We start from the raw sequence: 17,805 nt of genomic DNA, 5'->3' as shown, positions 1-17,805 counted from the left end.
ATTTGTTCAAAAAGAGTGATTTTTATTACGGTAAACGAACACAAAATAGATTATGATTTTTCATAAAATCTTTAAAATATAATTTCTAAATTATTTTATGTCTAAATCACCATAACAAACGGGCCTTAAATTGACCAGCAATAAAACTACATAGAAATGAATTGACTTTGCTTTCACTTTTTAACCTTTTGAAAACAACTCCAGAAGCACAGAGTTGAATCTGAGATTTAGGAGGTAGACCTTGCTCTCTTTAACACTATAATCTAAATTCTAAAATACCTATAAATTCTTGCTGCTATAATCTAATGATGGTATTCATAGTTTTCATCTGCAATAACTCATCCAATTATGAAAACTACAGTCAAAGTTTATTGATTTCTTCTATTATGTTTCTTACGTCGATGCATAAAGTAATTAAGATTTAATCAATTAATATTCGCTATGTCAAACCAAGTGTTTTGTTGTCTCAGAACAAACATCAATGAAAAGTAATTATAGTTTTTTTACAAAGTATGAAAAAATCTTAAGCCTTTTTAACATGAACTGACCATCATTTACAGATACTCCATCTTACAAATTTCTTTTTTCGAACAAGTGCATAGAGTCAAAGACCATATATGTTCATAGTTTTTTTTTTTAGGTGTTTTTCGTATACGTTTAAAATCTCCAAAGCATATAGCAGCCCAAAGCCTGTAGTTGAGAATTAACATTATTCAGCTCTGATAGTTCTGCAATTGTAATATACAATTCGAGCCACTTCTCTTTTTTGCCTGATATCTTCATACATCTTGAACGATGCTTCGGAAAATTTGGTCAGTCGATCAAGAACCTTGGTTAAACTTGCATGTGCACAACACAGATTCACAGACTCGCCATACATCTTCACTTTTAAAATCTTTTTTGCCTGATATCTTCATACATCTTTTAGATATTGAATCAACAGAATAAATAGCCACTCTTATTTGCGAGTGCAGATCCTTCACAACAGCCCTGGTCTTGTCGATCACTTGAGTGCCTTGGTCTTTTGCAAATTGATGTCTAAGCTGGTAACATTTTCGATCATAGACCTTCCTGATGGATTCACTAGCCTGCATACAAATAGCCCAATAGGTGTCACAGAATGACTGACTATTGAAAACTGGAAATGCAATACATTTACAAGCAAATATACACACTGATAATCAGATAATTATCTTGTGTCCTTGAAAGGAATAAAAACATTCAGAGGGAATGGGATAATGGATATTATAACTACATATTCATGTAAATTGGATTATTCGGATTCAGATTCAGATATCATACGATGTCTGCTTTATCCGATTAGTAATGCTTTCGACTTAACCCTTTTTTTATGATATTAGTAATACCTTTACTTCATCATAGAGCTTTCGATCCCATGCATACAATCTGTCAAGTGCGGATGAATGGCTTCTAGCAATCATGCAGAATTCTTCAACAAAGTCACTTCAACTATCATCAATATCTTCCATTGATTTCAAAGCCAAAGGGTTCCTGGATGAGGATGATAAAAAATATGTCGTCCTTTTCCAACTAATAATTTTTTTGTACAGGTTCTATACATAAAAGGGTGACAAAATTAGTCCATATTAATATTTCAAGTCAAAGCTATAGCAGACATAATAGAGTAAGTATAGCTAATAGTTTAGCTAGCCAAACAAGGCTCTAGACTTGAACTAATTGTAACCAATTGTGCTGAGTCAACACAGTCCTGGTTCAGTTCAGATTGGGTAAGAATACCTATCTGTTCTCAGCTAGCAACCAACCAATTCATTCTAACAAACTCAATCAGAATATTCAACATGAATTTCCTCTCTTTCTCTCGGTTCCTTTGTCAAGTTTCTCCCCTTTCTAGTTTCCAATTTCCATCAAGACAAATGAAACAGTTAAAAGCTTAAAATAAAAACTTAGCAAAATACAATTTGAGAAGAACACCCCCGTGCTTCAAAACTTGTTGCAAGGTAAAACCTCATGTCAACATACTTAGCTTTACTCTCTAGCTAACCATTTTTTTCTTTATTAGCCATGTGGCATGTGCCTGTTCTATTGCTATGCATTGAATGGGCTAAAAGCTGCTATATATGTTTGATAAGCATTTGCCGCTATATGTTTGATGTACATGTGCCAATTTTGTACAAAAATGGAGCCCTTTTCCTCTGAATGAAAACTCAAATCCCAAAAACCAATATACATCCAAATAACTTCATGTTGTTGCATAATGCATACACTAATTACTACCCAAATGGAAATTATTCATGTTTTTTTTTACCAAACTAAACGTTCAGCTAAGTGGGAAAGAATTTGACATTAGTCATATATATCAGCAGCAACAGCTTCAATTATGAGCTTGTGTCTTTTTAATACGGTTTCATCTTATTTTTCAAGAAATGGCAAACCCAAACCAACATATATGTAATGTTTAAGGCTAAACCCATCATTCAGCTGCTAAAGATTTAACAATTAGTGTCTGTATACAGAAATAGGTTAATACTTAAAACTTACCCTGGAAAACCGGTGAAGTCTTTTTGCGGCAACAAACGGGCTGGATGGTCGTGATCAAAGCCAATTTAGACGACTTCCCTATCAGAAGTCTGAAGAAGATTAGTAATTACATTTAACAGAAAACAATAATAGACTAATTGACTAACCAATTGCATTTTATACACAAAATTCATCTGAAGTTTAGTATCTAAATTTTATAACAAGCAATTACCTTTAGCATCAGAAAATCCAACCTTGATTTTGTTTGCCTCTAACAGCCTTGAAACATCTCTACCAGATTCCGAAGCTCGAATGAACTGATGCTCTATATCCTTTATGCTATAATCTTTCTATACATGTCAATAATCTAACTTTATTCCTTTTTTGTTTTGAAATACTAACAAAATTGTAGGAAGAAAACAAACAAAATTATCATATTTCCACATATTCACCCAAACCCACGCCTCCTTTTTATCAAAAAAATTGCAGGAAGCAATCAAAAACGAAATCAAATAACAAAAAACAGTTGTAAGTAAGCTAGAAACTAAGCTAGATATCAACTAACACATTTTATCAATACACAAAATGATAGAAGGACTAAAATAAAGTCTTATGCATACCTTTAAGTTTAAAGATTTCATAAATCAACCAACAGAGTTAATAAATCCAGATCTAGAAATCAAACTGAGATGCAATCTCCAAACTTCAATGGAAAATAAAATAAAATTGAAAAGTTTGTTGATGAAGATCAAATTTAAGTTAATGGGTAGGTTGATGGTGAGTAAAAATTTCTGGAAATATGAAGAACATGGGGATGAATATGCGTCTCTGTCGAACATGAAGGATGGGGAAAGAAAACGAAGGTGAGAACCAAGCGGATAGCACGTGTGTTTCTAAGGGTGGTGTGAATTGCTACTCTGCATTTTCAGTTTTGGAGGGTGTCACCAGCAAAAACAATAAAACCAATATTTTCCATTATAATATGTTTCCCCAGCAGGTAACCCCACCCCCCAAAACCGCCACCTGTCCAAAAAAAAAAAGCAGTTTGTGCATGGTGCACAAATCTTATATTTGTGCATTCTAAATGCCACCGTAAGAACAGTATTTGCTTCCCAGCAGTAAACATGTTTCCAATAGACCTCACTTTGAATCATCCTCCAATGTACAAGAGTCGAAGAGTCAACATTTCTGCAAGAAGTCTTACAAACTCCATTATTCCAAGCAAATTTTGAAGCAGTGATCAAGCCCCAAAGCAAATTTTATAGAAACTAACAAGTCATTGCCCATCCTTACTCCGCCACAAGAAACACGGAGACAACTATCGTAAACTGAACCATCCACATTAAATTTAATCCAACCACACTGAGGGTTGCCGTCTTTAATAGAAATGCTGCCAAACTGCTTGAACCTTACAAGTTACAACAGTCCCTAAGGACGTCAATCATAGTTTAGGTAAATTGATTACAGAGGGAACTTAGGTTACATACCACTCCATGTAAGAAAACCATTTGATTATCTCTATCATTTATTTATTCTAAAAAACAAAGACTGATATTTTATCACGTAATTTATCATACATGTGTAATAGTATCAATAATTGATTTTTGATCAACAATTAAGACATCTCACTTTTCCTCCAAAGTAAGAATTCTACAGAAGTTTACGTTGACACTTAACACACATTGGAACAACCACATAAAGATTTGTGAGGTTTACCGTTTACTTTTGTACTACACGGTTCCACACATCTAGTGCCAAGCTCAGTACTGAATTTTTCTAAATTAAAAGCTTGCAATACTTAGTAAGTCGGTTGCCTTTAAAATAATCATCATTATAGGATTTGATTGCAATGTCTCAGAGCACAGTACCTTACAACTCACGTATAGGATACAAATAATAGAAACCCAAGTCATGACTGTGTTTTACCTTAAGTCAGATATGCTCACCTAGCTTACTTAACTTTAACCAAATTTAAAAAACTTCGCGTACAACATGTGCTTGTTTCAATGTACTGCCCCCTCATCGTTATCAGAATCGCCATCATCTGAAGAATGTTCTTTCTCTTGCTGCTGCTCTCCATCATTCGTTTTGATCTTTTTCTCCTTTTTCCTTTGCTTTTTCTTTTGACGTTTAGCTCGCTTCTTTGCTGTGCGTTCCTCGGCAGCTTTTAATCTTTCCTCCCTTCTCATAGCAAATTCTGCCAGTTCTTTCCTTCTTTGGTAGTCAACTTCCATCCTAGCAAGTCGATCTTGCTCCTTGCGCCTCATCTGCCGATACTGTTGAAAACAGAATTTGAAGAACAAAAATACTTATGAAAAAGCCAAACTTCATGTGTTAAGTAAATGCACTGTGATAACGCTTGGTAAAATTGAGCATGGTAGAATTGAGAGTCCTTAATGAGTGCCCTAACCCAAAACAAAATAGTGATGCATTTTTATTATTTTGAAAATGGTTGAACCAATGAGAAAAGAAAAGAATAGGCTGTGAGCTGTCCAATTCCTGCCCCAAACTCCGAGTGTCAATTCAAATGTGGATCAGAAAAAACTTCACTATCCATATTTACAAGCCAGCCAAATGATCAGAGATTCCACGAATAGATTGATATCTTGAATCATAATCATACAATAAAGGACAGGTCATCTCAATTGCAATATAGGATACCTTAACACGAATCATGAGGTTCAAAGACATACCACTTAAACACAAATACACCTAGTAAGGATAACCCCCTAACTATTCTGACAAATTTATGCATAAAACAGTTGCACTATTAATAAAATTATTAGTTATGGCCATAAAATCAAGAACTCTTCAATGAAAGTAGCCATCACGACAATCAGTTTACATCCAAGTCCAATAACCAAATCTCTATGATTAATTTTGTCAGAGGCCAAATTCATTCTAACACATTGAACAACCCCACTCCCCCTCTCACCTTCCACCCACAAACATGAAGCTAATTGAACTTCCACAGTTCCACTAAAGGAATGACTTATATAATTTATTTAGAATCATCTCATAACATACAGAATGTCATGATACTATTATAAAAGTAACTTATAATATGCTCATGCGTTATTTTCAGCTCATTTCAATAAGCTCTCTATCATAAAATAAAAAAACACTTAATTGAATACGAACGTACTTAAACTAACAAGACATCCTCTTATCACCACCATATTGATATATTCTAAAAGCAACGCAAGATAATTTGATTGTTGTATCCGTTCACATTACTTTAGTTACTTTATATGCATCCAAAATCAGGGCATGATAAACAGACAACAGCTATATCCACACAAAAATGCAAGACTCTGCCTAATGAACCTTTAGCAATTACTGTTTTCATTTAATAGATCCTTAAGATGAAGTTTTAGTACAGAATCTACAAGCACCGAGAAGAGATCTCATTGAGACAATTCATCAAACAACTCCCATACACGCTCGTAAATGGTAGAACATAGTTAGCCTAATAGTGATAATTATTTTTACCTGGTGGAAATCACCGGAGCCAGAACCAGCAGAACTACCGGAGGTATTGCTGACACGGACGGGGACATTGTCGATAATACGACGGAGCTTGATTTCCAAATCTTCCTCTTCCTCCTTAAAAACAGGCGGAGTATACTCCACTATCGCATTTGATGACGGAGGTAGGGGTGGTTTCGAGTTTCCCGGCGCTAAAGCCAGCTGAAAGTCACTGTCTTTGGGTTTACCGGTGGACATTTTGGGGATTTACCAAAACCCTAACTTGTTTTCAATTCAAAACGAAAACGAAACAACTAGTTTACCGCTACGGTTGAGTTTTACTTCTACAAGTCGGACCCTATTCCAAACACCTTTTAGCTGCGGCAATCATCCGTCCGTTTTCTCCTGATTGCAAAATCCGAAATTCTGCTTCTTCGTTTACAGCGGGCATGCGATTTTTTTCCTTATATTATACACGGAGTAAAATATCATTCACCTTGTATTATAAAAAATTAAAAACAGCAAGCGAAATGTTAACCCGTGCCCGTTAAAAAATCAAATGTATAAAGTATTCTATCGAAATTTGTGTTGTCAACTTCTAAAAAACATAAAAAATGTAATTTTCACATCAAAATTTTCTTTTTTCACATCTAGAAGTCCTAGCTCAACTGACAAAATGCCGAAATTGTTAGGCCAGATGCCATGACCGGGGTTCGAACCCCGGTACCTCTACTTGTGTGTGTGAGTTTATAATGGCTTTGTCATTTCGTCTATCTACCAAAAAAAAAAACAAAAACTACCACCCTTGAAAAGAAACAAGACCCCCTTGAAATAGGCAATTACCCTCTTGAAATTGCAATTGCAAGTTTCGTCAATTACCCCTTTGAAATTAATAAAACTTCAACTATCATTCCGAAATTGCACAACATTAATCAATTAACCCCCTCCGTCAAATTACGTTTTGCTAATGTCCCCCTGAAGTTTTGCACTTATGCGCAAAATGCCCTCTGAACTTGAAAATTTATATATTTTTTTTGCTTATCCTTAAAAGTGACTGCATTATCATTGAATTGTGGAGCATATTAGCTTAGTTTTGACAGCATATAACCATATATGTTCCCTGAAACGATCAAACATTAACCATGTATTAAAGGCACTTACATTATTGTTTGTTTACAGACAAAAAGTATTAGGAACTCTACTGTCATTTTCAATACATATATGTTTTTTCTGAGAACATATGTATGGTGGAAATATGTATGACTATCTGCATATACAAAAGGTTGTGCTCACTCTTCCTTATTTGCATCAAAACAACATTATTCATACAGACCTCAAAACTGTTAATCTTTTCTTTTGATGGATGAGAAATGGGTAAGTGACTATTAATTTGTCATTTCTTTGAATTTTACAAGTTCTTGTTCTTAGTTGATGCTTTCAAATCATACTATATAAAATATAAACCACTCTAAAACTCTAGTTGTGTATGTTATGAAGATTTACAGTGAATAACATATGAGCTGATGCAAATGTGAACATCGTTCAAAAACTGATGCAAATGTGAACATCGTTCAAAAACTTATAAAACAGATAGTGAAAGTTTTGCACTTATGCTTCACAATAATGCAATCATTTTGAAGGATAAGAAGAAAAAAAAAATGTACATTTTTAAGTCTGGGGGCAATTGCAAAATGTCATGTTGACTAGCAGAAAAATTTGATGGAGGAGGTAAATTGATTAAGGTTGTGCAATTTCAGCGGGGGTAATTGAAATTTTGTTAATTTTAATGGGTAATTGCCTATTTACTCATTATTAAAAAAAAGCTAAGTCCTCGTGAGCTCAGCTCAGTTGGTAAGGACAATGCATAATAAATGCAAGGTCCGGGGCTCGAACGAACCCCGACCACCACAAAAAAAAACTAAAATATGGTTTTGGTCCTTGCAAATATGCCTCGTTTTTGTTTTAGTCCTTGTAAAAAAAAATCGTAGTTTTTGGTCCTACAAATATGTCTTGTGTTGGCTTTGGTCCCTGACCCCACTTTTGTGATGATTTGCACACGTGACACATGATGACTGAACCTATTTTGTAGAAAAATAGTCCCAGCAAAATATTTTAATTTTTAAAATGGTCCATGCAAAATATTTTGTTATTGAAAATAGTCCTTGGAGGGACTATTTTAAAAAGAAAATATTTTACAGGGACCAAAAACTAAAAAAAAAATACAGTGACTAAAACTAAAATGAGGCATATTTGCATGGATTCAAACCATACTTTAACCTAAAAATAAAGGTTATGCTAACAAGTGCCCTTAAAGCAAAAAGAAACAATTTGACTCAAGTGTTTATCAAGATCAACTAAGACCAAGTGCAATGGAAGTGTTGAAAGCATGATTCAACACTTGGGACCTTTCTAATGGAGTGTTGAAAGTGGGGGAAAAATGATCTGGAGGAGAGAGGTGTTGAATGGATTCAACATTGTTTAAACCTGCAACATAGGGACACATGGCGGAATATGGTTTGCAGGATGGATGAGAGAGAAGCTGCTTTGTGGATTAGTGGTGACACGTGGCTGATTCTGATTGGCTATCTAAATTATTCTCATTCTAATAATTTGAACTCAATTATTTCATTGCAAATTATTTTTTTTAATTTTTTTTTACCAAAATTCATGATTTTTTTTCCTCTATAAATAGGACTTGGTTCATTTAATTTGGACACATAAAAAAATCAAGTTTTTCACTATCTTAATCTTATCATTATCCTTCTATTAGTTTTTCTTTTGAAGTTTTAAACTTCTTTTTAGTGAAATGGATCCCAATAATAATCATTTCAACATCTAGAATTCTTCTAATTAATCATTTAGCTAAAAAATAAATAAATTATTTAAATAAATTTTCTATCGAATGTGTTTTAAGTTAAGAAAATAGAAATAAATTATTTAAATAAATTTTGTTTTTACAAAAAACTAAAAAATAAATTGTAAGTGTTTTTTTAAGGAAAATTGTTAAGTGTTTATTATTTTAATTTAATTATAATCGATAATTGTAATTTTATGTAATTATAAAAACAAAAATATAAAATTAAATAAGAATATGAAATAAAAAGTGGTAGGGAGGAGTGTTGAATGAAAAACCATTGGAGAGGGTAAAAGTTGAATGTGTGTTGAATAAGAAAGAGAAAATGATGTGAAGTGTTAAAAATTGAAAAAATGGATGTTGAAAGAAAAAACCATTATAGATGGTCTAAGAAGTAACGTTTAAAATAACTTAAATTTAATTTTAGGACAGAAAAATTTTAAGTAAAAAGTATAGTCAAATTTCATTATCAGAACTTCTTTCTCTGAACAATTGAAGGTTAAAAAAAAAAAAAATTTTTAGTCTTAAAATCAAAAGAATTGTTCTTCTTCCATCTATTTTTGCTCATTTCCACTGAAAAATACACATGCGTGAGTTAACTCACGCTGAAAATACACCTGCGTAAGTTAGGTCCCGCTCTTGACGGGGAAGGAGGAGCAAAAACAGATGGGAGCGGTACTCTAGAATCAAAGTGAATCATGGGTCGTGAATTAGAGTCCAATTCTAAAAGTTAGTTTATATTCGGCCCAAGTTAACAGTAGTATTTTACATTTCAGTCCTTATTCATTTCTGATCTGAGTCCGAAGCAAGCTACCGGAGAGGGAGAGAGAAACAGACACAGATCACAATTCATCTTCACATCAAAACGAAGAAATCAAATTAGAAAAAAAAAAAAAAAAACTTCGATCGTTTCCGTAGCTGAAACGGATCGAATCGAATCGAACGAGCAAAGATGTTACCAACAGTTTCGAAAGGACGCTCTTCCTCTTCATCTTCCTCTTCATCTTCCTCTCGACCCAATTCCACTCTTCTTCCTTACCTCCGCAGAATTATCAAGGTACCCAACTGATCTCTTCATTTCTTCATCTTCTTCCCTTAATTTCGTTAATTCAGTTCAAGATCCGATTCCCCATTTCATTGTAAATGCTGTTGAATTGCGTTATCCAGAAATGAAACGACATCCCTATAACGTAATATTATAAACCATAGGGTTAGATTGACCCTTGTGATTACTTGAGCACTGTGAAACTCAGAACCGCTTAGTTCATGAATTATTGAGCACTTGATATTTTTTTGTTGTTTACTTTGTGAAAACATTTGCTAATAAGATGTTAGAATCTGGAAGTGACCCATTGTGATGGAGATAACATGGTAGGGATGGTGCTTTTCTGGGAATAATGGGAAAGAAAAAAAAAAAAGATCTTTTGCATTTTCATTATTTTGAAAAATATGCACAGAATTGTTCTATTACTACTTTTTTTTTTTGTGAACCGGGTATCCTTTGCGCGCAACTACTAACACTAATCCCTCGAGCCGGGCAGTACTGCAACGGGTAACAAAGTTCTTCCTCAAGAGATTTAACACAGCTGCATGCCCATGGCTGGATTCAAACTCAGGACCTCCGGTTATACCGGAAGAGATCCCTTACCATCTCATCCATGTGCTCTTGGGCAGTCTATTATCTATTTGTTAGCAAGTAAAATTAACACAAATTTTAGAAAATAAAATAGTTTTTTTTTTTTTTTTTTCACTAAACAAAGCCTTAATATTTTGGATTATAATGTTTTGAATGGTGTGTGTGTGGTGGATGGTGTGCTATGTATGATACGGGTTCAAAAATAATAGTCTCATGCCCCAATGGTGTAGGGAATAGAAGAGAAAGTGTGAGATACCGTGGAAAATGAAGGAAAAGCATAATATAGAGGTGAAAATCATAATATTCTCATTAGGAAAATTACCATTAGCTGGTGTCAGTTTTACAAAGTCAAAATTTGGAACATAATTTTGTTTTGTTTTCAATTTGGTATGAAGGTAGCTGATCTAGTGCTGAGACTGATACTATATATGTTGTCATAGATACACTAGAGTGTTGATCTTGCGCTATGCAATTTACTTATTATTCTTTTACTATTTATTTGCTGTATTTTTTGACTCGGGTGATTGCTTCATTTACCTTTTCGTTCTCTGTAATTTTATTATTCATTGTAGTGGCAACAAATGGATGTTGAATACACTTTTTGGCAAATGCTTCATCTATGTACGTCGCCAAAAGTTGTGTAAGTATATAGAAATCGTCTTCTGTTCCATCTTTTTTTTAACATCAAGAGTCAAGACTCACATTGTTACCATGATCTCATGCAACAACAATATGAGGCCTATTTTATTTGATTAAAAGTACCACCAAACGCATGGCCATAAACTGATGGTTGGTTGAGTCTTTACTCACCGAGTCACCCCTTTGGTTGTGTATGTGTTTGGTGTTTTGAGTGACTGCTTCTCTGATTGCGTTTTTCGTACACTTGATATGGAACTGTGCAATGGATGCAGCTATCAGCATACAAAATATCACAAACGTAAGTCCACTTCTCACGAATATCTGTATTGTTTTGATTTATTGGTACATGTTTTAAACAGGGTTTGGTCAGTGACGTTTTTTTGAGGAGGTTCTGTTTTACTAAGTCATGTTACGTATGTAGCCTTTATCTGCAATTAATTATCCACAGTGCACTATGTTAGTTACATTTATGCAGAATGTGTTAGCATAGAAAATAAAGGGGAACGAAAAGATTAGTTAGAGAAATATCTTGCATAAATTGGAGGAAACACGGATAGAGGGGAATAGCGATGGGTTTCTTTTTAATAATTTGACACCGTTCACAATTCTTTCAAGAAAAAAAATCCATTTAAATGTTGCAGTTAATTCTTTTGATAAGGAGCTCTAAAGAACTTTGGCATATTAGGCTTGTACATGAACTTTGTTTGGTGATATGTAACTATATAGTGTTTCAAGAAGATGAAAAGCTGCAAGTTTTATTATATTTATATTTATATTAATGATGCATTTGCTATTTTCAACATGTTTTTTGATTGATTTTCTTATTTGAAATTAGAAACCAAGAATCAATGGGCACGCGATGACCCTGCATTTGTTGTGATCTGCAGCCTTCTTTTGGCGGTTGCAACTTTGGCGTACTGTGCAGCGTAAGTTTCTCATGCATTTTGGCGGCAATGGTTCCTCATGATTAGATGACTAGCTAAAAATAAAAATACTGTACATTTGTAGAACAGCCAAGAATACATAACCAGTGTGATTCTTTGTAGCTCATATATTTAGTGGTAGGGTTGTTGTTGTGAAAACGTCCATTCTTATAGAACCATGCTATCACTTTAAACTTTGGAATGTGTGAATTTTATTTAATCATGAATATTGAACTGTGGTTTTAGTGTAAATTGACTGATTGTTTACATTTTGTTTAGATTTTTTTTTTTTATTTTGACGCCCTATTTAGTTCATTAAGTGCCCCTCCGGGCATCTGCTAACATTTTACGTTGCTGTAATTTTCCCATTCATTTTCAGGTATGACCATAGTTCTGGCCATGCACTTTTTGTTGTCTTCTCAGTGTTGCTATTCCATTTTCTATTGACTGGCATATTTCTGGCAACTTTTTGTTGGTAAGGCTGCTTTCTACTGTAAATTATTCATCCTTTTCTTCAAGTCATTAGAGTTTGATAACAAAGCTGATGTATACGTTTTGACCCATATATTCTCCAGGTTCCTAACTAATTCTTATCTTCGAGAAGAGGCTCCAAACAGTTATGTGGTTGAACAGCGTGTTGAATGGTAAGATCAAGAATGTTCTTGCTAGTTTTCATTATGTTGACTCATTTTAGTTGTATGCATGTTCAATTTTCAGAGCATGCACTACCATTTGGTCAAATGTTATTTAGGGAAGGCTTATTTTAAATGTTTTGATTATGTTAATGAGCACAGAGTTTACTTGATCACCTTTTTTTTTAATATTTAATGATTAATTTCCAATTGCTGATTATATTTTTGGTTTTCCATGGAAGGATGTATGCGTTTGATGTACACTGCAACTCTTTCTTCCCAATGTTTGTTTTGCTATATGGTAATTTCTGTCGCCTCAGTTAGTATGAATTGTTATGATGTTGGTAGCTAAAACATCTTGAATTTAAGTGGTACTGATATCTGGTCTTTTGGCAGTGATCCATTATTTTCTATCTCCTCTATTGGTGGCTCATGGTTTCATTCCAGAATTGCTATCAAATTTATTATTCATGGTGGGAGCTTCATACTACCATTATCTAAATTTCTTAGGTTATGATGGTAAGACTCTCACTATCTCTTTTCATTTAGATCTTAGAATATATTGTTAGTGTGTTGTATCCTTGGGTGTGTCTGCTGTCTCGTAAACAATGTCTTATGGCTATAAACTTTATAAAGGATGGGTTTCGTTACTTAGATCTTGGTAAATGTGTTCATTTGCAATGAATATGTTCTAATTGTTTCCAATTAAACTTTTGAAGCATCAGTGATTTTGCTTTCTTTCATATTTGCACCGAGTATTGTTTCTGGTGTTTTTCTAAAATCCCTTTGGAATGAGAACACATGTTAAAGTTCTTGGTAAACTTGTTTCCCAAATATGTATAGTATAGCTCTGAATTGGAAGGTTTTGAATAATATTAAATTGATTAATTGATTGACATCTGTGGTTGCAGTTCTGCCCTTTTTGGAGAGGACCACCTTTTTCCTGTATCCAATTGGTGTAGTAATTGTCCTTTCTCCAATTTGTAAGTATTTAATGTGCATTCCATTTCTGTTTTACACAATCTGTTAGTATTGCATCTAAAGTCTAAACCCAATTTCTTATTTTCAGTGATTTTGAGTGGCTTCAATCCTTCTAGATACTTTATGAACATATATTTCAGCCGACAAATATAATCACTCCAGCTAAAACTTTTGACCAGTCTGTGTCCTGTTGAGGTTATGAAGTAATGGAGGCTACAACATGAGAAGGCTTAAATGGAAGTTTGTTTGTTTGTTTGACGAACGCAATACCCCGGAAATGCATCATTGTAGGCCTTCTACTACTATCAATCGAAGTTGAACTGTAGTTAGTAAGTCAGTGTAGTCATTGTATTTTTTTACAGTTATTGAATAGAATTTGTTCAAATGAATACACTCATTGTACTAAAATTTCTTTGTCAACTCGGCATCTTTCCTCCCAACAATCGATATATTCTTTCATGAGGCTAGATACTTTGTTGTCTGAATGAAAAGAGTTGATTATACATTGTCCTTATCGCCGCATTGCATGTGCATTCATGGTTAACTTCTTTTAGAAGTCATTAGAAGCCACATACCAATAAGAAAGTTATGCTCCATCCGGAAGTGGAAAGAAGTTAAGAGAAGAAAATGTAGAAGCTGAAGAGAGGATTGCGTGAATAGAAAATGGATGTGAAGCAAACAATAATAAAATGAGGGTTAATTAAGTTTTTGGTTCTATAAATATCTGCAGTTTTGTTTTAAGTCTCTATAAAAATAAATCACACTTTTTAGTCCCTACAAAATTTTCTGTTAGTGTTTTTAGTCCCTGTTAAATTAAAATTTGTTTAATTATGCTTAAACTTCTAAATTTTTGAAAGATTTTTTACATACATGTTCATAACATCGTAAGACACTCTTTTATAATTTTTTTTAGTTTTTTAACATGTAATGAATTAAATATGAATTTTTTTAAAAGCCAAATTTTCAAGATTATATTAATGAAAATTTGGACCTAATAATAAAATTTTAAGTTACTTTTTTGCAGAGAAACTTTGTATAATATTCTAAGTAAGTATGTGAAAAATATGTTACAAATTTAAAAGTTTAAACACAATTAAGCAAATTTTAATTTTACAAGAACTAAAAGTATGTGTTGGTCTCTATTAAATTGAAATTTGTTTAATTATACTTAAACTTTTATATTGTTGAATGATTTTTAACAGACATGTTAAAAACATTATAATAATCTCTTTTATAAAAAATTAGAATTTTTTTAACGTGTAATGAATTAAATATAATTTTTTTAAAACGCCAAAAATTCAAGATAAAACTAACAAAAATTTGGACTTAAAAATAAAATTTTGAGCTAATTTATTGTGGCGGAACCTTTTATAATTTTTTAAACAAGTATGTAAAAAATCATTAAAAAATTTAAAATTTTAAGCATAATTAAACAAATTTTAATTTAACAGGGAATAAAAACACTAACGGAAAATTTTGTAGGGACTAAAAAGTGTGATTTATTTTTATAGGAACTAAAAACAAAACTGCAGATATTTATAAGGACCAAAAACTTAATTAACCCTAAAATGAATAAATCTATTTTTTTTTCTTTTCAGATTGATGAAATAATAAAGTGGATGGATTTAGAAATTTTGACAACACGTCAAACCATAAGTGATAAAATAATGACTTTGTTAATATTATTATTTATGCAAGAAATGAGATATTACAAAAAAATTATTACCGTCTATTAAAATATTATTATTTTATGATAACTTTTTGGACAACTCTCCCTTAAAATATATTGTGTTTTTACCCTGTTTCTTCCCACTCTTTTTCTCTCTAATGTTTTTAGAAATGATTTATGAACAACCGAGTGACAATTAACAATGTATTTTTTTTTTTTTTGAATAATTTTAACAATGTACTTTGATAGGTATGCATACCATTTTTTTCCTCCGTGTTTTTAATATTTTTGCCGGCCTAAATTTCCATGCACACCCACTTAAAGAGTAAATGATACGTGGTGTCAATAAATTCAGGGAAATGTTAACTTGAGGGCACAAGAATGTCAATAATAAAAATTATGTATTGGAAATTGTGTTAATGTATTGCTCAAAATGTTTAATTTAATTATTCTTTCAATAAATTCTTACCATTAATGGAATGAAATTAATGTTTAACATGTGCTCTAAGAGTATCTACAATGGTGAATTTAAGACCTAGTACCTAATAGGCACGTCCGGCTTTGAGGGTGTGCAAAGTGCTCAACCAGGCCGGGCCTCCAAATGCTACGGGCCTCTAACGAAAAATTAAATTTAATATCCACCCCCCACTTAAATAAAAAATATATATGTTATATCCTTTTCTTTCTTTAGTACACGTTTGAGTTTTTTTTTCTAGACTCTATTTCTCATTTTTGTACATAAATCGGATCCTATCAAACCACCCCTAATTTGTATAATCACTTAATCAGTCAATTTGGAAAGCTATTTCATTGAAATAATCACAACAATCATTTTTTTCTTCGCATAAACCATTCGTTTTACCCTTTTCCACAACAGAGGAGTGACAAATCCAAACGACACCGTTAGATAAATTTCACCTCTTTTACTTAATATTTTTTTTTTAATTTCTTTCATGTTTAGAAGTTCTTCTGATTCTGATTTTTTTTTAATGAAATTTAACTACACAACAAAATTACGTTTTATTTTACTATGGACCTATTTTAAAAAGAGAGTCGAGCCTCCTATTTCACACGGACGGCTCTGCTAATAGGTACTCCCATTGTGGGGAAAAATTTGGGGGTCTTCTAAGACATGGGGTCTAACTTAAGACCCCACCTTTAAGTGGTCCTCACACACTTTTTTATTATTCCCTCCGTCCCTTAATGTAGGCACCCATTGCCTTTTTTCACATTTCTTAAGAAAAGCTGTCAGTGTAATTAATGTGTCTGTTTTGTGTGTTAATATTACGAAATTGTCCTTTGTTTGTATGTGTATTAAATTTGACTTTTCATATTTCAAGACAAGATAGTAGTATTAATTAGGGGTATGTTTAGGAAAAAATAATAAATGCATCTAGTAATTTGAAAAGAGGGTTACATTTAGGGACAAAAATAAAATCAAATAGGTGTTTAGATATAGGGACGGGTGGAGTAAAATAATATGTTAGTGGTGAAATTTAAATGATTAATATGACCAAAAAATTTATGCAATTTTTTGTTTTTAATCGAGTCTAGAGTGGCGCAGTACTTTCTTTACATAAATGAGAGAGTAAATAGTCAATTACCCCCTGAAATTGTAAGTTTCGTCAATTACCCCCTTGAAATTAACAAAACGTCAATTACCCCCTGAAATTGCACAACGTTAATCAATTTACCCCCTCCGTCAAATTCTTCTGTCAGTGAACATGAAGTTTTGCAAATACCCCCTTGAAGTTTTGCACTTATGTGCAAAATGCCCCTCCAAACTTAAAAATTTATATGTTTTTTTCTTATCTTGATTCAAAAGATATTAAAGACAAACAATTAACTTTAATATTTAAGCTTAAAATAAGAATATATCCTCTAAAAATAACGCATAATTAATAACTTCGTATTACTTTAGCAAAATGCATGTTTAGTTCAATTTTTAAGATAGAATAATTTTATTCAAACTTATCTTAAGAAACTGTTAGAATTAATTATTCATGAGGAATGAGTGTCTCTAGCTTACTTTGTTGTGAATTGGCGTGTCTCTATCTAAATAAGTCATAATTTATGGAGAATTGAACAACCAAATGGCACAACATAAACAAAATAAAATAACAGACCCCTTTAAAAATAAAAGAGTCATGTAAAATATTAAAGTTAACTGTTAATTGCTTGTCTTTAATATCTTTGAGTTAATGATAAGAAAAAAATATATAAATTTTCAAGTTCGGGGGACATTTTGCACATAAGTGTAAAACTTCAGGGCGGATATTTGCAAAACGTCATGTTTACTAACAGAAAAATTTGACGGAGGGGGTAAATTGATTAACGTTGTGCAATTTCAGGAGGGTAATTGACATTTTGTTAATTTTAGAAGGATAATTGACGAAACTTACAATTTCAGGGAGGTAATTGACTATTTATTATAAATGAGAAGAATAAATACACGTGGCTCCTACACCTACGTCCATTTAATCAATTTCTCTCATTTCTTCGAT

The 17,805-nt window shown here is 32.6% G+C and overlaps 2 protein-coding genes across 10 annotated transcripts; one reads left to right on the top strand and one right to left on the bottom strand.

Annotated features, from left to right (window-relative positions):
- Positions 1-456: 456 nt before the first annotated feature.
- LOC25485414 (PRKR-interacting protein 1) lies at positions 457-6,448 on the bottom strand. 9 transcript variants are annotated; one of them, XM_024771302.2, is made up of 6 exons: positions 5,992-6,448; positions 3,120-4,775; positions 2,732-2,849; positions 2,521-2,609; positions 1,368-1,574; positions 457-1,088 (listed from the first exon to the last, which is right to left on the bottom strand). In XM_024771302.2, the coding sequence occupies exons 1-2, from the start codon at positions 6,223-6,225 to the stop codon at positions 4,503-4,505; spliced, it is 507 nt and encodes a 168-aa protein (XP_024627070.1). In that variant the 5' UTR covers positions 6,226-6,448; the 3' UTR covers positions 457-1,088; positions 1,368-1,574; positions 2,521-2,609; positions 2,732-2,849; positions 3,120-4,502. The 9 variants fall into 9 exon arrangements, with proteins under 9 accessions (XP_024627070.1, XP_024627080.1, XP_013470065.2 ...); XM_024771312.2 differs by having other exon boundaries at positions 1,368-1,512; XM_013614611.3 differs by having other exon boundaries at positions 2,521-2,598.
- Positions 6,449-9,596: 3,148 nt separating this feature from the next.
- On the top strand, positions 9,597-14,138 carry LOC25485412 (protein unc-50 homolog). The gene is made up of 10 exons (XM_013614609.3): positions 9,597-9,878; positions 11,030-11,097; positions 11,369-11,394; positions 11,932-12,022; positions 12,399-12,494; positions 12,595-12,663; positions 12,894-12,952; positions 13,048-13,170; positions 13,563-13,634; positions 13,721-14,138. The coding sequence occupies exons 1-10, from the start codon at positions 9,774-9,776 to the stop codon at positions 13,783-13,785; spliced, it is 774 nt and encodes a 257-aa protein (XP_013470063.1). The 5' UTR covers positions 9,597-9,773; the 3' UTR covers positions 13,786-14,138.
- The last annotated feature ends 3,667 nt before the right edge of the window (positions 14,139-17,805 follow it).

This window comes from Medicago truncatula, chromosome 1, assembly GCF_003473485.1.
Source record: "Medicago truncatula cultivar Jemalong A17 chromosome 1, MtrunA17r5.0-ANR, whole genome shotgun sequence".
Taxonomy (NCBI): domain Eukaryota; kingdom Viridiplantae; phylum Streptophyta; class Magnoliopsida; order Fabales; family Fabaceae; genus Medicago; species Medicago truncatula.
Note: the sequence above shows the minus strand (reverse complement) of the source record. Positions and strands in the feature narration are given on the sequence as shown.

Bases quoted from the DNA above. Each gene is read 5' to 3' on its own strand.
- LOC25485414 (XM_039830006.1), bottom strand. From the start codon at position 6,225: ATGTCCACCGGTAAACCCAAAGACAGTGACTTTCAGCTGGCTTTAGCG. The intron at 4,776-5,991 runs GTAAAAATAATT...TGTTTTCAACAG, and splicing joins GCTCCGGTGATTTCCACCAG to TATCGGCAGATGAGGCGCAA.
- LOC25485412 (XM_013614609.3), top strand. From the start codon at position 9,774: ATGTTACCAACAGTTTCGAAAGGACGCTCTTCCTCTTCATCTTCCTCT. The intron at 12,495-12,594 runs GTAAGGCTGCTT...TATATTCTCCAG, and splicing joins TTTCTGGCAACTTTTTGTTG to GTTCCTAACTAATTCTTATC. The intron at 12,953-13,047 runs GTAATTTCTGTC...GTCTTTTGGCAG, and splicing joins AATGTTTGTTTTGCTATATG to TGATCCATTATTTTCTATCT.